The sequence below is a fragment of the Ostrea edulis genome, chromosome 6 (assembly GCF_947568905.1).
Source record: "Ostrea edulis chromosome 6, xbOstEdul1.1, whole genome shotgun sequence".
In the NCBI taxonomy this organism is placed as follows: domain Eukaryota; kingdom Metazoa; phylum Mollusca; class Bivalvia; order Ostreida; family Ostreidae; genus Ostrea; species Ostrea edulis.
The window spans coordinates 62,085,596-62,110,167 of NC_079169.1; the positions used below are offsets into that span (position 1 = coordinate 62,085,596).

At 46.0% G+C, this 24,572-nt stretch overlaps 6 protein-coding genes across 6 annotated transcripts in view; all 6 read left to right on the forward strand.

Moving 5' to 3' along the window:
• The first annotated feature begins 82 nt into the window (after positions 1-82).
• LOC130047295 (110 kDa antigen-like) lies at positions 83-2,627 on the forward strand. Its single transcript, XM_056141950.1, has 3 exons — positions 83-287; positions 1,002-1,363; positions 2,529-2,627. Exons 1-3 carry the CDS (start codon positions 83-85, stop codon positions 2,625-2,627), a joined length of 666 nt encoding a protein of 221 aa, XP_055997925.1.
• A 110-nt stretch (positions 2,628-2,737) lies between these two features.
• On the forward strand, positions 2,738-5,453 carry LOC130047296 (uncharacterized). The gene is made up of 4 exons (XM_056141952.1): positions 2,738-2,807; positions 2,919-3,352; positions 3,767-4,417; positions 5,355-5,453. The coding sequence occupies exons 1-4, from the start codon at positions 2,738-2,740 to the stop codon at positions 5,451-5,453; spliced, it is 1,254 nt and encodes a 417-aa protein (XP_055997927.1).
• A 110-nt stretch (positions 5,454-5,563) lies between these two features.
• On the forward strand, positions 5,564-6,731 carry LOC130047297 (uncharacterized). Its single transcript, XM_056141953.1, has 3 exons — positions 5,564-5,633; positions 5,727-6,160; positions 6,501-6,731. Exons 1-3 carry the CDS (start codon positions 5,564-5,566, stop codon positions 6,729-6,731), a joined length of 735 nt encoding a protein of 244 aa, XP_055997928.1.
• A 3,749-nt stretch (positions 6,732-10,480) lies between these two features.
• On the forward strand, positions 10,481-21,392 carry LOC130047298 (mucin-19-like). Its single transcript, XM_056141954.1, has 13 exons — positions 10,481-10,705; positions 10,971-10,993; positions 11,332-11,552; positions 13,584-13,979; positions 14,247-14,965; positions 15,108-15,121; positions 15,268-15,488; positions 16,677-16,894; positions 17,015-18,448; positions 18,568-18,589; positions 18,804-19,037; positions 19,305-21,127; positions 21,318-21,392. The coding sequence occupies exons 1-13, from the start codon at positions 10,481-10,483 to the stop codon at positions 21,390-21,392; spliced, it is 5,625 nt and encodes a 1,874-aa protein (XP_055997929.1).
• Positions 21,393-21,511: 119 nt separating this feature from the next.
• LOC130047299 (mucin-2-like) lies at positions 21,512-24,320 on the forward strand. Its single transcript, XM_056141955.1, has 4 exons — positions 21,512-21,716; positions 21,984-22,375; positions 23,141-23,485; positions 24,255-24,320. Exons 1-4 carry the CDS (start codon positions 21,512-21,514, stop codon positions 24,318-24,320), a joined length of 1,008 nt encoding a protein of 335 aa, XP_055997930.1.
• Positions 24,317-24,572, forward strand: part of LOC125645630 (mucin-4-like) — a 90,705-nt gene continuing 90,449 nt past the window's right edge. The window contains exon 1 of the mRNA XM_056141956.1: positions 24,317-24,397. Within this exon, the coding sequence (XP_055997931.1) occupies positions 24,317-24,397 (81 nt within the window). The remainder of the gene's footprint in view (positions 24,398-24,572) is intronic.

Here is a 24,572-nt window from a genome sequence, read left to right on the forward strand (position 1 = left end):
ACCTGCAATCACAACAGAAGCTGATACCACAACAGAAGCTGATACCACAACAGAAGCTGCAAACACAACAGAAACTGCAACTATGACAGAAGCTTCAACTACAACAGAAACTGCAACTACAACAGAAGCTGATACCACAATCGAAGCTGCAAGCAAAACAGAAGCTGCAACCACAACAGAAGCTGCAACTACAACAAAACCTGCTACCATAACAAAAGCTGCAACCACAACAGAAGCTGAAACAGAAGCTGCAACTACAACAGAACTTGTAACCACAACAGAACCTTGTACCACAACAAAAGCTGAAACCACAACACAAACTGCTACCACAACAGAACCTGATACCACAACAGAAACTGCAACCACAACAGAAGCTGCTACAACAACTGAAGCTGCAACCACAACAGAAGCTCATACCACAACAGAAGCTGCTACCACAACAGAAACTGCAACCCCAACACAAGCTGCAACGACAGCAGTAGCTGCTACCACAACAGAAGCTTCAACCACAACAGAAGCTGGTACCACAACAGAAGCTGCACTTACAACTGAAGTTGCAACTACTACAGAAGCTGCAACTACAACAGTAGCGACCACCACAACAGAAGCGGTAACAACAGAAGCTGGAACAACAATGGAAGCTACAACCACAACAGAAGCTGCAACCACAACTGAAACTGCTGCCACAACTTTAGCTGGAACCACAGGAGAAGATACAACCACAACTGAAACTGCAACCAGAACAGAAACTGCAACCACGACAGAAGCTGCAACCACAGGAGAAGATACAACCACAACTGAAACTGCAACCAGAACAGAAACTGCAACCACGACAGAAGCTGCAACCACGACAGAAGCTGCAACCACGACAGAAGCTGCTACCACAACAGAACCTGCAACCACAACAGAACCTGCAACCATGATAAAAGTTGCAACCACAACAGAAGCTTCAACCACAACAGAAGCTGCAACCACAACAGAAGCTGCTACCACAACAGAAGGTACAACCACAACAGAAGCTGCGACCACAATAGAAGTTGCAACCACAACAGAAGCTGCAACCACAACACAAGCTGCAAGCACAACAGTAGCAGCTGCTTCCACAACAGAAGCTCTAACCACAACAGAAACTGCAACCACAACAGAAGCTGCTACCACAAGAGAAGCTGCACTTACAACTGAAGCTGCAACTACAACAGAAGCTGCAACAACAACTGAAGCTGAAACTACAACAGAAACTGAAACCACAACAGAAGCTGGAACCACAACAGAAACTGCAACTACGACAGAAGCTCCAACTACAACTGAAGCTGCAACTACAACAGAAGCTTCTACCACAACGGAAGCTACCACCACAACAGAAGCTGCTACCACAATAGAAGCTGCAACCACAACAGAAACTGCAACCACAACAGAAGCTGCTACCACAACAGAAGCTGCAACTACAACTGAATCTGCAACACATGCTGTAACCACAACTGAAACTGCTACCACAACTTTAGTTGCAACCACAGTAGAATCTCCAACCACAACTGAAGCTGAAACCAGAACAGAAACTGCAACCACGAAAGAAGCTGCAACTACGATAGAAACTGCAACCACGACAGAAGCTGCTACCACAACAGAAGCTGCAACCACAACAGAAACTGCAACCACAACAGAATCTGCTACCACAACAGAAGGTGCAACTACAACTGAATCTGCAACACATGCTATAATCACAACTGAAACTGCTACCACAACTTTAGCCTCAACAACAGAAGCTACTACAACAGAAGCTGCTACCACAACAGAACCTGCAACCACAACAGATCCTGCAACCACAACAGATCCTGCAACCACAATAGAAGTTGCAACCATAATAAAAGTTGCAACCACAACAGAAGCTGAAACCACAACAGAAACTGAAAACACAACAGAAACTGCTACCACAACAGAAACTGCTACCACAACAGAACCTGCAACCACAACAGAAGCTGCAACCACAACAGAAGCTGCAACCACAACAGAAGAAGCTACCACAACAGAAGGTGCAACCACAACAGAAGCTACGTCCACAACAGAAGCTGCTACTACAACAGAAGCTGCTACCACAACAGAAACTTCTACCACAACAGAAGCTCTAACCACAACAGAACCTGCAACTACAACAGAAGCTGCAACCACAACAGAAGAAGCTACCACAACAGAAGCTGCTACCACAACAGAAGCTGCAACTACAACAGTAGCTGCAACCACAACAGAAGTGGTAAGAACGGAAGCTGCAACCACAACTGAAGCTGCAACCACAGCAGAAGCTGCAACCACAAATGAAATTGCTTCCACAACTTTAGTTGGAACCACAGTAGAAGCTACAACCACAACTGAAGCTGCAACCAGAACAGAAACTGCAACCACGAAAGAAGCTGCTACAAGAACAGAACCTGAAACCACGACAGAAGCTGCTACAAGAACAGAACCTGCAACGACAAAAGAACCTGCAACGAGAACAGAAGCTGCAACCACAACAGAAGCTGCTACCACAACAGAAGCTGCAACCACAACAGAAACTGAAACCACAACAAAATCTGCAACCACAACAGAAGAAGCTACCACAACAGAAGGTGCAACCACAAGAGAAGCTTTGACCACAAGAGAAGCTTCGACCACAACAGAAGCTGCTACTACAACAGAAGCTGCTACCACAGAAGAAGCTGCAACCACAACTGAAGCTTCAACGACAACAGAAACTGCAACTATGACAGAAGCTGCAACTACAACAGAAACTGCAACTACAACAGAAGCTGATACCACAATCGAAGCTGCAAGCAAAACAGAAGCTGCAACCACAACAGAACCTGCTACCATAACAAAAGCTGCAACCACAACAGAAGCTGAAACAGAAGCTGCAACTACAACAGAAATTGCAACCACAACAGAACCTTCTACCACAACAAAAGCTGCAACCACAACAGAAGCTGTAACCACAACAGAAACTACAACCACAACTGAAGATGCAACTACAATAGAAGCTGCAACCACAACTGAGGATGCAACAACAACCGAAGCTAAAACTACAACTGAAGGAGCAACCACAAAAGTAGCGGTAACAACAACAGAAACTGCAACAAGAACGGAAGCTGCAACAACATTAGCTGCAACCACAACTGAAACAGCTACCACAACTGAAACAGCTGCCACAACTTTAGCTGCAACCACAGCAGAAGCTGCAACCACAACTGAATCTTCAATCAGAACAGAAACTGCAACCACGACAGAAGCTGCAACCACGACAGAAACTGCTACCACGACAGAAAATGCAACCACGACAGAAACTGCAACCACGACAGAACCTGCAACAACAACAGAAGCTGCAACCACAACTGAAGCTGAAACCACAACAGAAACTGCTACCACAATAGAAGCTGCTACCACAACAGAAGCTGCTACCACAACAGAAGCTGTAACCACAACAGAAACTGAAACCAGAAGAGAAGCTGCAACCACAACAGAAGCTGCTACCACAACAGAAGCTACAACCACAACAGAAGCTGCTACAACAACAGAAGCTGCAACCACAACAGAAGCTGCTACCACAACAGAAGCTACAACCACAACAGAAGCTGCTACAACAACAGAAGCTGCAACCACAACACAAGCTGCAACCACAACAGTAGCAGCTGCTTCCACAACAGAAGCTCTAACCACAACAGAAGCTGCAACCACAACAGAAGCTGCTACCACAACAGAAGCTGCTACCACAACAGAAGCTGCAACTACAAGAGAAGCTGCTACCACAACAGAAGCTGAAACCAAAACAGAAACTTCTACCACAACAGAAGCTGCTACCACAACAGAAACTGAAACCACAACAGAAACTGCTACCACAAGAGAAGCTGCTACCACAACAGAAGCTGATTCCACAACAGAAGCTACAACCACAACAGAAGCTGCTACAACAACTGAAACTTCAACTTCAACAGAAGCTGATACCTCAACAGAAGCTGCAACCACAACTGAAGCTACTACTACAACAGAAACTGCAACCACAACAGAAGCTGTTACCACAACAGAAGCTACAACCACAACTGAAGCTGCAACTACAACAGAAGGTGATACCACAACAGAAGCTGCAACCACAACACAAGCTGCAAGCACAACAGTAGCAGCTGCTTCCACAACAGAAGCTCTAACCACAACAGAAACTGCAACCACAACAGAAGCTGCTACCACAAGAGAAGCTGCACTTACAACTGAAGCTGCAACTACAACAGAAGCTGCTACAACAACTGAAGCTGAAACTACAACAGAAACTGAAACCACAACAGAAGCTGGAACCACAACAGAAACTGCAACTACGACAGAAGCTCCAACTACAACTGAAGCTGCAACTACAACAGAAGCTTCTACCACAACGGAAGCTACCACCACAACAGAAGCTGCTACCACAATAGAATCTGCAACCACAACAGAAACTGCAACCACAACAGAAGCTGCTACCACAACAGAAGGTGCAACTACAACTGAATCTGCAACACATGCTATAATCACAACTGAAACTGCTACCACAACTTTAGCTGCAACAACAGAAGCTACTACAACAGAAGCTGCTACCACAACAGAACCTGCAACCACAACAGATCCTGCAACCACAACAGATCCTGCAACCACAATAGAAGTTGCAACCATAATAAAAGTTGCAACCACAACAGAAGCTGAAACCACAACAGAAACTGAAAACACAACAGAAACTGCTACCACAACAGAAACTGCTACCACAACAGAACCTGCAACCACAACAGAAGCTGCAACCACAACAGAAGCTGCAACCACAACAGAAGAAGCTACCACAACAGAAGGTGCAACCACAACAGAAGCTACGTCCACAACAGAAGCTGCTACTACAACAGAAGCTGCTACCACAACAGAAACTTCTACCACAACAGAAGCTCTAACCACAACAGAACCTGCAACTACAACAGAAGCTGCAACCACAACAGAAGAAGCTACCACAACAGAAGCTGCTACCACAACAGAAGCTGCTACCACAACAGAAGCTGCAACTACAACAGTAGCTGCAACCACAACAGAAGTGGTAACAACGGAAGCTGCAACCACAACTGAAGCTGCAACCACAACAGAAGCTGCAACCACAAATGAAATTGCTTCCACAACTTTAGTTGGAACCACAGTAGAAGCTACAACCACAACTGAAGCTGCAACCAGAACAGAAACTGCAACCACGAAAGAAGCTGCTACAAGAACAGAACCTGAAACCACGACAGAAGCTGCTACAAGAACAGAACCTGCAACGACAAAAGAACCTGCAACGAGAACAGAAGCTGCAACCACAACAGAAGCTGCTACCACAACAGAAGCTGCAACCACAACAGAAACTGAAACCACAACAAAATCTGCAACCACAACAGAAGAAGCTACCACAACAGAAGGTGCAACCACAAGAGAAGCTTTGACCACAAGAGAAGCTGCTACTACAACAGAAGCTGCTACTACAACAGAAGCTGCTACCACAGAAGAAGCTGCAACCACAACTGAAGCTTCAACGACAACAGAAACTGCAACTATGACAGAAGCTGCAACTACAACAGAAACTGCAACTACAACAGAAGCTGATACCACAATCGAAGCTGCAAGCAAAACAGAAGCTGCAACCACAACAGAACCTGCTACCATAACAAAAGCTGCAACCACAACAGAAGCTGAAACAGAAGCTGCAACTACAACAGAACTTGCAACCACAACAGAACCTTCTACCACAACAAAAGCTGCAACCACAACAGAAACTGTAACCACAACAGAAACTACAACCACAACTGAAGACGCAACTACAATAGAAGCTGCAACCACAACTGAGGATGCAACAACAACCGAAGCTAAAACTACAACTCAAGGAGCAACCACAACAGAAGCGGTAACCACAACAGAAACTGCAACAAGAACGGAAGCTGCAACAACATTAACTGCAACCACAACTGAAACAGCTACCACAACTGAAACTGCTGCCACAACTTTAGCTGCAACCACAGCAGAAGCTGCAACCACAACTGAATCTTCAATCAGAACAGAAACTGCAACCACGACAGAAGCTGCAACCATGACAGAAACTGCTACCACGACAGAAACTGCAACCACGACAGAAACTGCTACCACAACAGAACCTGCAACCACAACAGAAGCTGCAACCACAACAGAAGCTGAAACCACAACAGAAACTGCTACCACAATAGAAGCTGCTACCACAACAGAAGCTGTAACCACAACAGAAACTGAAACCACAAGAGAAACTGCTACCACAACAGAAGCTGCTACCACAACAGAAGCTACAACCACAACAGAAGCTGCTACAACAACAGAAGCTGCAACCACAACACAAGCTGCAACCACAACAGTAGCAGCTGCTTCCACAACAGAAGCTCTAACCACAACAGAAGCTGCAACCACAACAGAAGCTGCTACCACAACAGAAGCTGCAACTACAAGAGAAGCTGCTACCACAACAGAAGCTGAAACCACAACAGAAACTTCTACCACAAGAGAAGCTGCTACCACAACAGAAACTGAAACCACAACAGAAACTGCTACCACAAGAGAAGCTGCTACCACAACAGAAGCTGATTCCACAACAGAAGCTACAACCACAACAGAAGCTGCTACAACAACTGAAACTTCAACTTCAACAGAAGCTGATACCTCAACAGAACCTGCAACCACAACAAAACCTGCAACCATAATAAAAGTTGCAACCACAACAGAAGCTGCAACCACAACAGAAGCTGCAACCACAACAGAAGCTGCTACCACAACAGACGGTACAACCACAACAGAAGCTGCGACCACAACAGAAGCTGCAACCACAACAGAAGCTGGTACCACAACAGAAGCTGCACTTACAACTGAAGCTGCAACTACTACAGAAGCTGCTACCACAACAGAAGCTGCAACTACAGCAGTAGCTACCACCACAACAGAAGCGGTAACAACAGAAGCTGCAACAACAACGGAAGCTAAAACCACAACAGAAGCTGCAACCACAACTGAAACTGCTGCCACAACTTTAGCTGGAACCACAGGAGAAGATACAACCACAACTGAAGCTGCAACCAGAACAGAAACTGCAACCACGACAGAAGCTGCAACCACAACAGAAGCTGCAACCACAACAGAAGAAGCTACCACAACAGAAGGTGCAACCACAACAGAAGCTACGTCCACAACAGAAGCTACTACTACAATAGAAGCTGCTACCACAACAGAAGCTGCAACCACAACAGAAGAAGCTACCACAACAGAAGGTGCAACCACAACAGAAGCTGCAACCACAACAGAAACTGAAACCACTACAGAAACTACTACCACAACAGAAGCTGCTACCACAACAGAAGCTGCAACCACAACAGAAGAAGCTACCACAACAGAAGGTGCAACCACAACAGAAGCTACGTCCACAACAGAAGCTACTACTACAATAGAAGCTGCTACCACAACAGAAACTTCTACCACAACAGAAGCTCTAACCACAACAGAAGCTGCAACCACAACAGAAGAAGCTACCACAACAGAAGGTGCAACCACAAGAGAAGCTTTGACCACAAGAGAAGCTGCTACTACAACAGAAGCTGCTACTACAACAGAAGCTGCTACCACAGAAGAAGCTGCAACCACAACTGAAGCTTCAACGACAACAGAAACTGCAACTATGACAGAAGCTGCAACTACAACAGAAACTGCAACTACAACAGAAGCTGATACCACAATCGAAGCTGCAAGCAAAACAGAAGCTGCAACCACAACAGAACCTGCTACCATAACAAAAGCTGCAACCACAACAGAAGCTGAAACAGAAGCTGCAACTACAACAGAACTTGCAACCACAACAGAACCTTCTACCACAACAAAAGCTGCAACCACAACAGAAACTGTAACCACAACAGAAACTACAACCACAACTGAAGACGCAACTACAATAGAAGCTGCAACCACAACTGAGGATGCAACAACAACCGAAGCTAAAACTACAACTCAAGGAGCAACCACAACAGAAGCGGTAACCACAACAGAAACTGCAACAAGAACGGAAGCTGCAACAACATTAACTGCAACCACAACTGAAACAGCTACCACAACTGAAACAGCTGCCACAACTTTAGCTGCAACCACAGCAGAAGCTGCAACCACAACTGAATCTTCAATCAGAACAGAAACTGCAACCACGACAGAAGCTGCAACCACGACAGAAACTGCTACCACGACAGAAACTGCAACCACGACAGAACCTGCTACCACAACAGAACCTGCAACCACAACAGAAGCTGCAACCACAACAGAAGCTGAAACCACAACAGAAACTGCTACCACAATAGAAGCTGCTACCACAACAGAAGCTGTAACCACAACAGAAACTGAAACCACAAGAGAAACTGCTACCACAACAGAAGCTGCTACCACAACAGAAGCTACAACCACAACAGAAGCTGCTACAACAACAGAAGCTGCAACCACAACACAAGCTGCAACCACAACAGTAGCAGCTGCTTCCACAACAGAAGCTCTAACCACAACAGAAGCTGCAACCACAACAGAAGCTGCTACCACAACAGAAGCTGCAACTACAAGAGAAGCTGCTACCACAACAGAAGCTGAAACCACAACAGAAACTTCTACCACAAGAGAAGCTGCTACCACAACAGAAACTGAAACCACAACAGAAACTGCTACCACAAGAGAAGCTGCTACCACAACAGAAGCTGATTCCACAACAGAAGCTACAACCACAACAGAAGCTGCTACAACAACTGAAACTTCAACTTCAACAGAAGCTGATACCTCAACAGAACCTGCAACCACAACAAAACCTGCAACCATAATAAAAGTTGCAACCACAACAGAAGCTGCAACCACAACAGAAGCTGCAACCACAACAGAAGCTGCTACCACAACAGACGGTACAACCACAACAGAAGCTGCGACCACAACAGAAGCTGCAACCACAACAGAAGCTGGTACCACAACAGAAGCTGCACTTACAACTGAAGCTGCAACTACTACAGAAGCTGCTACCACAACAGAAGCTGCAACTACAGCAGTAGCTACCACCACAACAGAAGCGGTAACAACAGAAGCTGCAACAACAACGGAAGCTAAAACCACAACAGAAGCTGCAACCACAACTGAAACTGCTGCCACAACTTTAGCTGGAACCACAGGAGAAGATACAACCACAACTGAAGCTGCAACCAGAACAGAAACTGCAACCACGACAGAAGCTGCAACCACAACAGAAGCTGCAACCACAACAGAAGAAGCTACCACAACAGAAGGTGCAACCACAACAGAAGCTACGTCCACAACAGAAGCTACTACTACAATAGAAGCTGCTACCACAACAGAAGCTGCAACCACAACAGAAGAAGCTACCACAACAGAAGGTGCAACCACAACAGAAGCTGCAACCACAACAGAAACTGAAACCACTACAGAAACTACTACCACAACAGAAGCTGCTACCACAACAGAAGCTGCAACCACAACAGAAGAAGCTACCACAACAGAAGGTGCAACCACAACAGAAGCTACGTCCACAACAGAAGCTACTACTACAATAGAAGCTGCTACCACAACAGAAACTTCTACCACAACAGAAGCTCTAACCACAACAGAAGCTGCAACCACAACAGAAGCTGCAACCACAACAGAAGAAGCTACCACAACAGAAGGTTCAACCACAACAGAAACTGCTACCACAACAGAAGCTGCTACCACAACAGAAGCTGCAACCACAACAGAAGCTGCAACCACAACAGAAGAAGCTACCACAACAGAAGGTTCAACCACAACAGAAACTGCTACCACAACAGAAGCTGCTACCACAACAGAAGCTGCAACCACAACAGAAGCTGCAACCACAACAGAAGAAGCTACCACAACAGAAGGTGCAACCACAACAGAAGCTACGTCCACAACAGAAGCTGCTACTACAATAGAAGCTGCTACCACAACAGAAACTTCTACCACAACAGAAGCTCTAACCACAACAGAAGCTGCAACCACAACAGAAGCTGCAACCACAACAGAAGAAGCTACCACAACAGAAGGTTCAACCACAACAGAAGCTGTTACCACAACAGAAGCTACAACCACAACTGAAGCTGCAACTACAACAGAAGGTGATACCACAACAGATGCTGCAACCACAACAGTAGCAGCTGCTTCCACAACAGAAGCTCTAACCACAACAGAAACTGCAACCACAACAGAAGCTGCTACCACAACAGAAGCTGCTACCACAACAGAAACTGCAACCCCAACACAAGCTGCAACGACAGCAGTAGCTGCTACCACAACAGAAGCTTCAACCACAACAGAAGCTGGTACCACAACAGAAGCTGCACTTACAACTGAAGTTGCAACTACTACAGAAGCTGCAACTACAACAGTAGCGACCACCACAACAGAAGCGGTAACAACAGAAGCTGGAACAACAATGGAAGCTACAACCACAACAGAAGCTGCAACCACAACTGAAACTGCTGCCACAACTTTAGCTGGAACCACAGGAGAAGATACAACCACAACTGAAACTGCAACAAGAACAGAAACTGCAACCACGACAGAAGCTGCAACCACGACAGAAGCTGCAACCACAGGAGAAGATACAACCACAACTGAAACTGCAACCAGAACAGAAACTGAAACCACGACAGAAGCTGCAACCACGACAGAAGCTGCAACCACGACAGAAGCTGCTACCACAACAGAACCTGCAACCACAACAGAACCTGCAACCATAATAAAAGTTGCAACCACAACAGAAGCTTCAACCACAACAGAAGCTGCAACCACAACAGAAACTGCAACCACGACAGAACCTGCTACCACAACAGAACCTGCAACCACAACAGAAGCTGCAACCACAACAGAAGCTGAAACCACAACAGAAACTGCTACCAGAATAGAAGCTGCTACCACAACAGAAGCTGCTACCAGAACAGAAGCTGTAACCACAACAGAAACTGAAACCACAAGAGAAACTGCTACCACAACAGAAGCTGCTACCACAACAGAAGCTACAACCACAACAGAAGCTGCTACAACAACAGAAGCTGCAACCACAACACAAGCTGCAACCACAACAGTAGCAGCTGCTTCCACAACAGAAGCTCTAACCACAACAGAAGCTGCAACCACAACAGAAGCTGCTACCACAACAGAAGCTGCAACTACAAGAGAAGCTGCTACCACAACAGAAGCTGAAACCACAACAGAAACTTCTACCACAACAGAAGCTGCTACCACAACAGAAACTGAAACCACAACAGAAACTGCTACCACAAGAGAAGCTGCTACCACAACAGAAGCTGATTCCACAACAGAAGCTACAACCACAACAGAAGCTGCTACAACAACTGAAACTTCAACTTCAACAGAAGCTGATACATCAACAGAAGCTGCAACCACAACTGAAGCTACTACTACAACAGAAACTGCAACCACAACAGAAGTTGTTACCACAACAGAAGCTACAACCACAACTGAAGCTTCAACTACAACAGAAGGTGATACCACAACAGAAGCTGCAACCACAACACAAGCTGCAAGCACAACAATAGCAGCTGCTTCCACAACAGAAGCTCTAACCACAACAGAAACTGCAACCACAACAGAAGCTGCTACCACAACAGAAACTGCAACCCCAACACAAGCTGCAACGACAGCAGTAGCTGCTACCACAACAGAAGCTTCAACCACAACAGAAGCTGGTACCACAACAGAAGCTGCACTTACAACTGAAGTTGCAACTACTACAGAAGCTGCAACTACAACAGTAGCGACCACCACAACAGAAGCGGTAACAACAGAAGCTGGAACAACAATGGAAGCTGCAACCACAACTGAAACTGCTGCCACAACTTTAGCTGGAACCACAGGAGAAGATACAACCACAACTGAAACTGCAATTAAAACAGAAACTGCAACCACGACAGAAGCTGCAACCACGACAGAAGCTGCAACCACAGGAGAAGATACAACCACAACTGAAACTGCAACCAGAAGAGAAACTGCAACCACGACAGAAGCTGCAACCACGACAGAAGCTGCAACCACGACAGAAGCTGCTACCACAACAGAACCTGCAACCACAACAGAACCTGCAACCATAATAAAAGTTGCAACCACAACAGAAGCTTCAACCACAACAGAAGCTGCAACCACAACAGAAGCTGCTACCACAACAGAAGGTACAACCACAACAGAAGCTGCGACCACAACAGAAGCTGCGACCACAACAGAAGCTGCAACCACAACAGAAGCTGGTACCACAACAGAAGCTGCACTTACAACTGAAGCTGCAACTACTACAGAAGCTGCTACCACAACAGAAGCTGCAACTACAACAGTAGCTACCACCAGAACAGAAGCGGTAACAACAGAAGCTGCAACAACAACGGAAGCTAAAACCACAACAGAAGCTGCAACCACAACTGAAACTGCTGCCACAACTTTAGCTGGAACCACAGGAGAAGATACAACCACAACTGAAGCTGCAACCAGAACAGAAACTGCAACCACGACAGAAGCTGCAACCACGACAGAAGCTGCAACCACAACAGAAACTGAAACCACAACAGAAACTGCTACCACAACAGAAGCTGCAACCACAACAGAAGAAGCTACCACAACAGAAGGTGCAACCACAACAGAAGGTGCAACCACAACAGAAGCTGCAACCACAACAGAAACTGAAACCAGAACAGAAACTACTACCACAACAGAAGCTGCTACCACAACAGAAGCTGCAACCACAACAGAGGAAGCTACCACAACAGAAGGTGCAACCACAACAGAAGCTACGTCCACAACAGAAGCTACTACTACAATAGAAGCTGCTACCACAACAGAAACTTCTACCACAACAGAAGCTCTAACCACAACAGAAGCTGCAACCACAACAGAAGCTGCAACCACAACAGAAGAAGCTACCACAACAGAAGGTTCAACCACAACAGAAGCTGTTACCACAACAGAAGCTGCTACCACAACAGAACCTGCAACCACAACAGAAGCTGCAACCACAACAGAAGAAGCTACCACAACAGAAGGTGCAACCACAACAGAAGCTACGTCCACAACAGAAGCTGCTACTACAATAGAAGCTGCTACCACAACAGAAACTTCTACCACAACAGAAGCTCTAACCACAACAGAAGCTGCAACCACAACAGAAGCTGCAACCACAACAGAAGAAGCTACCACAACAGAAGGTTCAACCACAACAGAAGCTGTTACCACAACAGAAGCTGTTACCACAACAGAAGCTACAACCACAACTGAAGCTGCAACTACAACAGAAGGTGATACCACAACAGAAGCTGCAACCACAACACAAGCTGCAAGCACAACAGTAGCAGCTGCTTCCACAACAGAAGCTCTAACCACAACAGAAACTGCAACCACAACAGAAGCTGCTACCACAACAGAAGCTGCTACCACAACAGAAACTGCAACCCCAACACAAGCTGCAACGACAGCAGTAGCTGCTACCACAACAGAAGCTTCAACCACAACAGAAGCTGGTACCACAACAGAAGCTGCACTTACAACTGAAGTTGCAACTACTACAGAAGCTGCAACTACAACAGTAGCGACCACCACAACAGAAGCGGTAACAACAGAAGCTGCAACAACAACGGAAGCTAAAACCACAACAGAAGCTGCAACCACAACTGAAACTGCTGCCACAACTTTAGCTGGAACCACAGGAGAAGATACAACCACAACTGAAGCTGCAACCAGAATAGAAACTGCAACCACGACAGAAGCTGCAACCACGACAGAAGCTGCAACCACAACAGAAACTGAAACCACAACAGAAACTGCTACCACAACAGAAGCTGCAACCACAACAGAAGAAGCTACCACAACAGAAGGTTCAACCACAACAGAAGGTGCAACCACAAATGAAGCTGCAACCACAACAGAAACTGCTACCACAACAGAAACTGCTACCACAACAGAAGCTGCTACCACAACAGAAGAAGCTACCACAACAGAAGGTGCAACCACAACAGAAGCTACGTCCACAACAGAAGCTGCTACTACAATAGAAGCTGCTACCACAACAGAAACTTCTACCACAACAGAAGCTCTAACCACAACAGAACCTGCAACCACAACAGAAGCTGCAACCACAACAGAAGAAGCTACCACAACAGAAGGTTCAACCACAACAGAAGCTGCTACCACAACAGAAGCTGCAACTGCAACAGCTGCAACCACAAATGAAATTGCTTCCACAACTTTAGTTGGAACCACAGTAGAAGCTACAACCACAACTGAAGCTGCAACAAGAACAGAAATTGGAACCACGACAGAAGCTGCTACTACAACAGAAGCTGCTACCACAGAAGAAGCTGCAACCACAACTGAAGCTTCAACGACAACAGAAACTGCAACTATGACAGAAGCTGCAACTACAACAGAAACTGCAACTACAACAGAAGCTGATACCACAATCGAAGCTGCAAGCAAAACAGAAGCTGCAACCACAACAGAACCTTCTACCACAACAAAAGCTGCAACCACAACAGAAGCTGTAACCACAACAGAAACTACAACCACAACTGAAGATGCAACTACAATAGAAGCTGCAACCACAACTGAGGATGCAACAACAACCGAAGCTAAAACTACAACTGAAGGAGCAACCACAACAGAAGCGGTAACAACAACGGAAACTGCAACAAGAACGGAAGCTGCAACAACATTAGCTGCAACCACAACTGAAACAGCTACCACAACTGAAACAGCTGCCACAACTTTAGCTGCAACCACAGCAGAAGCTGCAACCACAACTGAATCTTCAATCAGAACAGAAACTGCAACCACGACAGAAGCTGCAACCACGACAGAAACTGCTACCACGACAGAAACTGCAACCACGACAGAACCTGCTACCACAACAGAAGCTGTAACCACAACAGAAACTGAAACCACAAGAGAAACTGCTACCACAACAGAAGCTGCTACCACAACAGAAGCTACAACCACAACAGAAGCTGCTACAACAACACAAGCTGCAACCACAACACAAGCTGCAACCACAACACAAGCTGCAACCACAACAGTAGCAGCTGCTTCCACAACAGAAGCTCTAACCACAACAGAAGCTGCAACCACAACAGAAGCTGCTACCACAACAGAAGCTGCAACTACAAGAGAAGCTGCTACCACAACAGAAGCTGAAACCACAACAGAAACTTCTACCACAAGAGAAGCTGCTACCACAACAGAAGCTGATTCCACAATAGAAGCTACAACCACAAAAGAAGCTGCTACAACAACTGAAACTTCAACTTCAACAGAAGCTGATACCTCAACAGAAGCTGCAACCACAACTGAAGCTACTACTACAACAGAAACTGCAACCACAACAGAAGCTGTTACCACAACAGAAGCTACAACAACAACTGAAGCTGCAACTACAACAGAAGGTGATACCACAACAAGAACGGAAGCTGCAACAACATTAGCTGCAACCACAACTGAAACAGCTACCACAACTGAAACAGCTGCCACAACTTTAGCTGCAACCACAGCAGAAGCTGCAACCACAACTGAATCTTCAATCAGAACAGAAACTGCAACCACGACAGAAGCTGCAACCACGACAGAAACTGCTACCACGACAGAAACTGCAACCACGACAGAACCTGCAACTACTACAGAAGCTGCTACCACAACAGAAGCTGCAACCACAACAGAAACTGAAACCACAACAGAAACTGCTACCACAACAGAAGCTGCAACCACAACAGAAGAAGCTACCACAACAGAAGGTGCAACCACAACAGAAGGTGCAACCACAACAGAAGCTGCAACCACAACAGAAACTGAAACCACAACAGAAACTTCTACCACAACAGAACCTGAAACCACAAGAGAAGCTGCAACCACAACAGAAGAAGCTACCACAACAGAAGGTTCAACCACAACAGAAACTGCTACCACAACAGAAGCTGCTACCACAACAGAACCTGCAACCACAACAGAAGCTGCAACCACAACAGAAGAAGCTACCACAACAGAAGGTGCAACCACAACAGAAGCTACGTCCACAACAGAAGCTGCTACTACAATAGAAGCTGCTACCACAACAGAAGCTACAACCACAACTGAAGCTGCAACAAGAACAGAAATTGGAACCACGACAGAAGCTGCTACAACAACAGAACCTGAAACCACGACAGAAGCTGCTACAACAACAGAACCTGCAACGACAACAGAACCTGCAACCACAATAGAAGCTGCAACCACGACAGAAGCTGCAACCACAGGAGAAGATACAACCACAACTGAAACTGCAACCAGAACAGAAACTGCAACCACAACAGAAGCTGCAACCACGACAGAAGCTGCAACCACGACAGAAGCTGCTACCACAACAGAACCTGATACCACAACAGAACCTGCAACCATAATAAAAGTTGCAACCACAACAGAAGCTTCAACCACAACAGAAGCTGCAACCACAACAGAAGCTGCTACCACAACAGAAGGTACAACCACAACAGAAGCTGCGACCACAATAGAAGTTGCAACCACAACAGAAGCAGCAACCACAACAGAAGCTGGTACCACAACAGAAGCTGCACTTACAACTGAAGCTGCAACTACTACAGAAGCTGCTACCACAACAGAAGCTGCAACTACAACAGCAGCTACCACCACAACAGAAGCGGTAACAACAGAAGCTGCAACAACAACGGAAGCTAAAACCACAACAGAAGCTGCAACCACAACTGAAACTGCTGCCACAACTTTAGCTGGAACCACAGGAGAAGATACAACCACAACTGAAGCTGCAACCAGAACAGAAACTGCAACCACGACAGAAGCTGTAACTACAACAGAAACTGCTACCACAACAGAAGCTGCTACCAAAACAGAACCTGCAACCACAACAGAAGCTGCAACCACAACAGAAGAAGCTACCACAACAGAAGGTGCAACCACAACAGAAGCTACGTCCACAACAGAAGCTGCTACTACAATAGAAGCTGCTACCACAACAGAAACTTCTACCACAACAGAAGCTCTAACCACAACAGAACCTGAAACCACAACAGAAGCTGCAACCACAACAGAAGAAGCTACCACAACAGAAGGTTCAACCACAACAGAAGCTGCTACCACAACAGAAGCTGCAACTGCAACAGCTGCAACCACAAATGAAATTGCTTCCACAACTTTAGTTGGAACCACAGTAGAAGCTACAACCACAACTGAAGCTGCAACAAGAACAGAAATTGCAACCACGACAGAAGCTGCTACAACAACAGAACCTGAAACCACGACAGATGCTGCTACAACAACAGAACCTGCAACGACAACAGAACCTGCAACCACAATAGAAGCTGCAACCACAACAGAAGCTGCAACCACAACAGAAGTTACTACCACAACAGAAGCTGCAACCACAACAGAAACTGAAACCACAACAGAAACTGCTACCACAACAGAAGCTGCTACCACAACAGAATCTGCAACCACAACAGAAGAAGCTACCTCAACAGAAGGTGCAACCACAAGAGAAGCTTCGACCACAACAGAAGCTGCTACTACAACAGAAGCTGCTACCACAGAAGAAGCTGCAACCACAACTGAAGCTTCAACGACAACAGAAACTGCAACTATGACAGAAGCTGCAACTACAACAGAAACTGCAACTACAACAGAAGCTGATACCACAATTGAAGCTGCAAGCAAAACAGAAGCTGCAACCACAACAGAACCTGCTACCATAACAAAAGCTGCAACCACAACAGAAGCTGAAACAGAAGCTGCAACTACAACAGAACTTGCAACCACAACAGAACCTTCTACCACAACAAAAGCTGCAACCACAACAGAAGCTGTAACCACAACAGAAACTACAACCACAACTGAAGATGCAACTACAATAGAAGCTGCAACCACAACTGAGGATGCAACAACAACCGAAGCTAAAACTACAACTGAAGGAGCAACCACAACAGTAGCGGTAACAACAACAGAAACTGCAACAAGAACGGAAGCTTCAACAACATTAGCTGCAACCACAACTGAAACAGCTACCACAACTGAAACAGCTGCCACAACTTTAGCTGCAACCACAGCAGAAGCTGCAACCACAACTGAATCTTCAATCAGAACAGAAACTGCAACCACGACAGAAGCTGCAACCACGACAGAAACTGCTACCACGACAGAAAATGCAACCACGACAGAAACTGCAACCACGACAGAACCTGCAACCACAACAGAAGCTGCAACCACAACTGAAGCTGCAACCAGAACAGAAACTGCAACCACGACAGAAGCTGCTACAAGAACAGAACCTGAAACCACGACAGAAGCTGCTACAAGAACAGAACCTGCAACGACAAAAGAACCTGCAACGAGAACAGAAGCTGCAACCACAACAGAAGCTGCTACCACAACAAAAGCTGCAACCACAACAGAAACTGAAACCACAACAAAATCTGCAACCACAACAGAAGAAGCTACCACAACAGAAGGTGCAACCACAAGAGAAGCTTTGACCACAACAGAAGCTGCTACTACAACAGAAGCTGCTACTACAACAGAAGCTGCTACCACAGAAGAAGCTGCAACCACAACTGAAGCTTCAACGAGAAGAGAAACTGCAACCATCACAGAAGCTGCAACCACGATAGAAACTGCATCTTCGACAGAAGCTGCTACCACAACAGAACCTGCAATCAGAACAGAAGCTGATACCACAACAGAAGCTGCAACCACAACAGAAGCTGCAACCACAACAGAAACTGCAACTATGACAGAAGCTTCAACTACAACAGCAACTGCAACTACAACAGAAGCTGATACCACAATCGAAGCTGCAAGCAAAACAGAAGCTGCAACCACAACAGAAGCTGCAACTACAAGAAAACCTGCTACCATAACAAAAGCTGCAACCACAACAGAAGCTGAAACAGAAGCTGCAACTACAACAGAACTTGTAACCACAACAGAACCTTGTACCACAACAAAAGCTGCAACCACAACAGAAGCTGCAATAACAACAGAAACTGAAACCACAACACAAACTGCTACCACAACAGAACCTGATACCACAACAGAAACTGCAACCACAACAGAAGCTGCTACAACAACTGAAGCTGCAACTACAACAGAAGCTCATACCACAACAGAAGCTGCTACCACAACAGAAACTGCAACCCCAACACAAGCTGCAACGACAGCAGTAGCTGCTACCACAACAGAAGCTTCAACCACAACAGAAGCTGGTACCACAACAGAAGCTGCACTTACAACTGAAGCTGCAACTACTACAGAAGCTGCTACCACAACAGAAGCTGCAACTACAACAGCAGCTACCACCACAACAGAAGCGGTAACAACAGAAGCTGCAACAACAACGGAAGCTAAAACCACAACAGAAGCTGCAACCACAACTGAAACTGCTGCCACAACTTTAGCTGGAACCACAGGAGAAGATACAACCACAACTGAAGCTGCAACCAGAACAGAAACTGCAACCACGACAGAAGCTGTAACTACAACAGAAACTGCTACCACAACAGAAGCTGCTACCAAAACAGAACCTGCAACCACAACAGAAGCTGCAACCACAACAGAAGAAGCTACCACAACAGAAGGTGCAACCACAACAGAAGCTACGTCCACAACAGAAGCTGCTACTACAATAGAAGCTGCTACCACAACAGAAACTTCTACCACAACAGAAGCTCTAACCACAACAGAACCTGAAACCACAACAGAAGCTGCAACCACAACAGAAGAAGCTACCACAACAGAAGGTTCAACCACAACAGAAGCTGCTACCACAACAGAAGCTGCAACTGCAACAGCTGCAACCACAAATGAAATTGCTTCCACAACTTTAGTTGGAACCACAGTAGAAGCTACAACCACAACTGAAGCTGCAACAAGAACAGAAATTGCAACCACGACAGAAGCTGCTACAACAACAGAACCTGAAACCACGACAGATGCTGCTACAACAACAGAACCTGCAACGACAACAGAACCTGCAACCACAATAGAAGCTGCAACCACAACAGAAGCTGCAACCACAACAGAAGTTACTACCACAACAGAAGCTGCAACCACAACAGAAACTGAAACCACAACAGAAACTGCTACCACAACAGAAGCTGCTACCACAACAGAATCTGCAACCACAACAGAAGAAGCTACCTCAACAGAAGGTGCAACCACAAGAGAAGCTTCGACCACAACAGAAGCTGCTACTACAACAGAAGCTGCTACCACAGAAGAAGCTGCAACCACAACTGAAGCTTCAACGACAACAGAAACTGCAACTATGACAGAAGCTGCAACTACAACAGAAACTGCAACTACAACAGAAGCTGATACCACAATTGAAGCTGCAAGCAAAACAGAAGCTGCAACCACAACAGAACCTGCTACCATAACAAAAGCTGCAACCACAACAGAAGCTGAAACAGAAGCTGCAACTACAACAGAACTTGCAACCACAACAGAACCTTCTACCACAACAAAAGCTGCAACCACAACAGAAGCTGTAACCACAACAGAAACTACAACCACAACTGAAGATGCAACTACAATAGAAGCTGCAACCACAACTGAGGATGCAACAACAACCGAAGCTAAAACTACAACTGAAGGAGCAACCACAACAGTAGCGGTAACAACAACAGAAACTGCAACAAGAACGGAAGCTTCAACAACATTAGCTGCAACCACAACTGAAACAGCTACCACAACTGAAACAGCTGCCACAACTTTAGCTGCAACCACAGCAGAAGCTGCAACCACAACTGAATCTTCAATCAGAACAGAAACTGCAACCACGACAGAAGCTGCAACCACGACAGAAACTGCTACCACGACAGAAAATGCAACCACGACAGAAACTGCAACCACGACAGAACCTGCAACCACAACAGAAGCTGCAACCACAACTGAAGCTGCAACCAGAACAGAAACTGCAACCACGACAGAAGCTGCTACAAGAACAGAACCTGAAACCACGACAGAAGCTGCTACAAGAACAGAACCTGCAACGACAAAAGAACCTGCAACGAGAACAGAAGCTGCAACCACAACAGAAGCTGCTACCACAACAAAAGCTGCAACCACAACAGAAACTGAAACCACAACAAAATCTGCAACCACAACAGAAGAAGCTACCACAACAGAAGGTGCAACCACAAGAGAAGCTTTGACCACAACAGAAGCTGCTACTACAACAGAAGCTGCTACTACAACAGAAGCTGCTACCACAGAAGAAGCTGCAACCACAACTGAAGCTTCAACGAGAAGAGAAACTGCAACCATCACAGAAGCTGCAACCACGATAGAAACTGCATCTTCGACAGAAGCTGCTACCACAACAGAACCTGCAATCAGAACAGAAGCTGATACCACAACAGAAGCTGCAACCACAACAGAAGCTGCAACCACAACAGAAACTGCAACTATGACAGAAGCTTCAACTACAACAGCAACTGCAACTACAACAGAAGCTGATACCACAATCGAAGCTGCAAGCAAAACAGAAGCTGCAACCACAACAGAAGCTGCAACTACAAGAAAACCTGCTACCATAACAAAAGCTGCAACCACAACAGAAGCTGAAACAGAAGCTGCAACTACAACAGAACTTGTAACCACAACAGAACCTTGTACCACAACAAAAGCTGCAACCACAACAGAAGCTGCAATAACAACAGAAACTGAAACCACAACACAAACTGCTACCACAACAGAACCTGATACCACAACAGAAACTGCAACCACAACAGAAGCTGCTACAACAACTGAAGCTGCAACTACAACAGAAGCTCATACCACAACAGAAGCTGCTACCACAACAGAAACTGCAACCCCAACACAAGCTGCAACGACAGCAGTAGCTGCTACCACAACAGAAGCTTCAACCACAACAGAAGCTGGTACCACAACAGAAGCTGCACTTACAACTGAAGTTGCAACTACTACAGAAGCTGCAACTACAACAGTAGCGACCACCACAACAGAAGCGGTAACAACAGAAGCTGGAACAACAATGGAAGCTACAACCACAACAGAAGCTGCAACCACAACTGAAACTGCTGCCACAACTTTAGCTGGAACCACAGGAGAAGATACAACCACAACTGAAACTGCAACCAGAACAGAAACTGCAACCATGACAGAAGCTGCAACCACCACAGAAGCTGCAACCACAGGAGAAGATACAACCACAACTGAAACTGCAACCAGAACAGAAACTGCAACCACGACAGAAGCTGCTACCACAACAGAACCTGCAACCACAACAGAACCTGCAACCATAATAAAAGTTGCAACCACAACAGAAGCTTCAACCACAACAGAAGCTTCAACCACAACAGAAGCTGCTACCACAACAGAAGGTACAACCACAACAGAAGCTGCGACCACAATAGAAGTTGCAACCACAACAGAAGCTGGTACCACAACAGTAGCTACCACCACAACAGAAGCGGTAACAACAGAAGCTGCAACAACAACGGAAGCTAAAACCACAACAGAAGCTGCAACCACAACAGAAACTGCTACCACAACAGAAGCTGCAACCACAACAGAAGAAGCTACCACAACAGAAGGTGCAACCACAACAGAAGGTGCAACCACAACAGAAACTGAAACCACAACAGAAACTGCTACCACAACAGAAGCTGCTACCACAACAGAAGCTGCAACCACAACAGAAGAAGCTACCACAACAGAAGGTGCAACCACAACAGAAGCTACATCCACAACAGAAGCTACTACTACAATAGAAGCTGCTACCACAACAGAAACTTCTACCACAACAGAAGCTCTAACCACAACAGAACTTGCAACCACAACAGAAGCTGCAACCACAACAGAAGAAGCTACCACAACAGAAGGTTCAACCACAACAGAAACTGCTACCACAACAGAAGCTGCTACCACAACAGAACCTGCAACCACAACAGAAGCTGCAACCACAACAGAAGAAGCTACCACAACAGAAGGTGCAACCACAACAGAAGCTACGTCCACAACAGAAGCTGCTACTACAATAGAAGCTGCTACCACAACAGAAACTTCTACCACAACAGAAGCTCTAACCACAACAGAAGCTGCAACCACAACAGAAGCTGCAACCACAACAGAAGAAGCTACCACAACAGAAGGTTCAACCACAACAGAAGCTGCTACCACAACAGAAGCTGCAACTGCAACAGCTGCAACCACAAATGAAATTGCTTCCACAACTTTAGTTGGAACCACAGTAGAAGCTACAACCACAACTGAAGCTGCAACAAGAACAGAAATTGCAACCACGACAGAAGCTGCTACAACAACAGAACCTGAAACCACGACAGAAGCTGCTACAACAACAGAACCTGCAACGACAACAGAACCTGCAACCACAATAGAAGCTGCAACCACAACAGAAGCTGCAACCACAACAGAAGTTGCTACCACAACAGAAGCTGCAACCACAACAAAAACTGAAACCACAACAGAAACTGCTACCACAACAGAAGCTGCTACCACAACAGAATCTGCAACCACAACAGAAGAAGCTACCTCAACAGAAGGTGCAACCACAAGAGAAGCTTCGACCACAACAGAAGCTGCTACTACAACAGAAGCTGCTACCACAGAAGAAGCTGCAACCACAACTGAAGCTTCAACGAGAAGAGAAACTGCAACCATCACAGAAGCTGCAACCACGATAGAAACTACAACGACAGCAGTAGCTTCAACCACAACAGAAGCTGGTACCACAAGAGAAGCTGCACTTACAACTGAAGCTGCAACTACTACAGAAGCTGCTACCACAACAGAAGCTGCTACCACAACAGAAGCTGCAACCACAACAGTAGCTGCAACCACAACAGAAGCTGCAACCACAACAGAAGCTGCTACCACAACAGAAGCTGCAAGCACAACAGAAGCTTCTACCACAGCAGAAGTTGCAACCACAACAGAAACTGCAACCACAACGGAAACTGCTACCACAACAGAAGCTGTGACCACAACAGAAACTGAAACCACAACAGAAACTGAAAACACAACAGAAGCTGCTACCACAACGGAAAGTGCAACCACAACAGAAGCTGTAATAACAGGATTAGCTGAAACCACAACTGTGACTGCAACTAGAACTGAATCTGCAACACATGCTGTAACCACAACTGAAACTGCTACCACAACTTTAGCTGCAACCACAGCAGATGCTGCAACCACAACTGAAGCTGCAAGCAGAACAGAAGCTGCAACCATGACAGAAGCTTCTACCACAACAGAAACTGCAACCACAACAGAAGGTGGTACCACAACAGAACCTGCAACCACAACAGAGGTTGCAACCACAACAGAAGCTGCAACCAGAACAGAAGCTGCTACCACAACAGAAGCTGCAACCATGACAGAAACTGAAACCACAACAGAAGATGGTACCACAACAGAAGCTGCGACCACAACAGAAGCTGCTACTACAACAGAAGCTGCTACCACAACAGAAACTTCTACCACAA

Excerpts from the sequence above, each read along its gene's own strand:
- LOC130047298 (XM_056141954.1), top strand. The coding sequence starts at position 10,481 with ATGGAAGCTACAACCACAACAGAAGCTGCAACCACAACTGAAACTGCT. Across the intron at positions 13,980-14,246 it reads AGCTGCAACCACAACAGAAA|AAGCTGCAACTGCAACAGCT; the intron begins CTGCTACCACAA and ends CTACCACAACAG. Across the intron at positions 16,895-17,014 it reads CTGCAACCACGACAGAAGCT|GAAGCTACGTCCACAACAGA; the intron begins GTAACTACAACA and ends GCAACCACAACA.
- LOC130047296 (XM_056141952.1), top strand. The coding sequence starts at position 2,738 with ATGACAGAAGCTGCAACTACAACAGAAACTGCAACTACAACAGAAGCT. Across the intron at positions 3,353-3,766 it reads CTGCAACAACAACAGAAGCT|GCTGCTACCACAACAGAAGC; the intron begins GCAACCACAACT and ends ACTACAAGAGAA. Across the intron at positions 4,418-5,354 it reads AAGCTACCACCACAACAGAA|AAGCTGCAACCACAACAGAA; the intron begins GCTGCTACCACA and ends CTACCACAACAG.
- LOC130047295 (XM_056141950.1), top strand. The coding sequence starts at position 83 with ATGACAGAAGCTTCAACTACAACAGAAACTGCAACTACAACAGAAGCT. Across the intron at positions 288-1,001 it reads TGTAACCACAACAGAACCTT|GTACAACCACAACAGAAGCT; the intron begins GTACCACAACAA and ends CCACAACAGAAG. Across the intron at positions 1,364-2,528 it reads AAGCTACCACCACAACAGAA|AAGCTGCAACCACAACAGAA; the intron begins GCTGCTACCACA and ends CTACCACAACAG.
- LOC130047297 (XM_056141953.1), top strand. The coding sequence starts at position 5,564 with ATGACAGAAGCTGCAACTACAACAGAAACTGCAACTACAACAGAAGCT. Across the intron at positions 5,634-5,726 it reads TACCACAATCGAAGCTGCAA|AACTTGCAACCACAACAGAA; the intron begins GCAAAACAGAAG and ends CAACTACAACAG. Across the intron at positions 6,161-6,500 it reads CTGCTACCACAACAGAACCT|AAGCTGAAACCACAACAGAA; the intron begins GCAACCACAACA and ends CTACCACAACAG.
- LOC130047299 (XM_056141955.1), top strand. The coding sequence starts at position 21,512 with ATGACAGAAGCTTCAACTACAACAGCAACTGCAACTACAACAGAAGCT. Across the intron at positions 21,717-21,983 it reads TGTAACCACAACAGAACCTT|CTGGTACCACAACAGAAGCT; the intron begins GTACCACAACAA and ends CCACAACAGAAG. Across the intron at positions 23,486-24,254 it reads AAGCTGCAACCACAACAGAA|CTGCAACCACAGCAGATGCT; the intron begins GCTGCAACCACA and ends CCACAACTTTAG.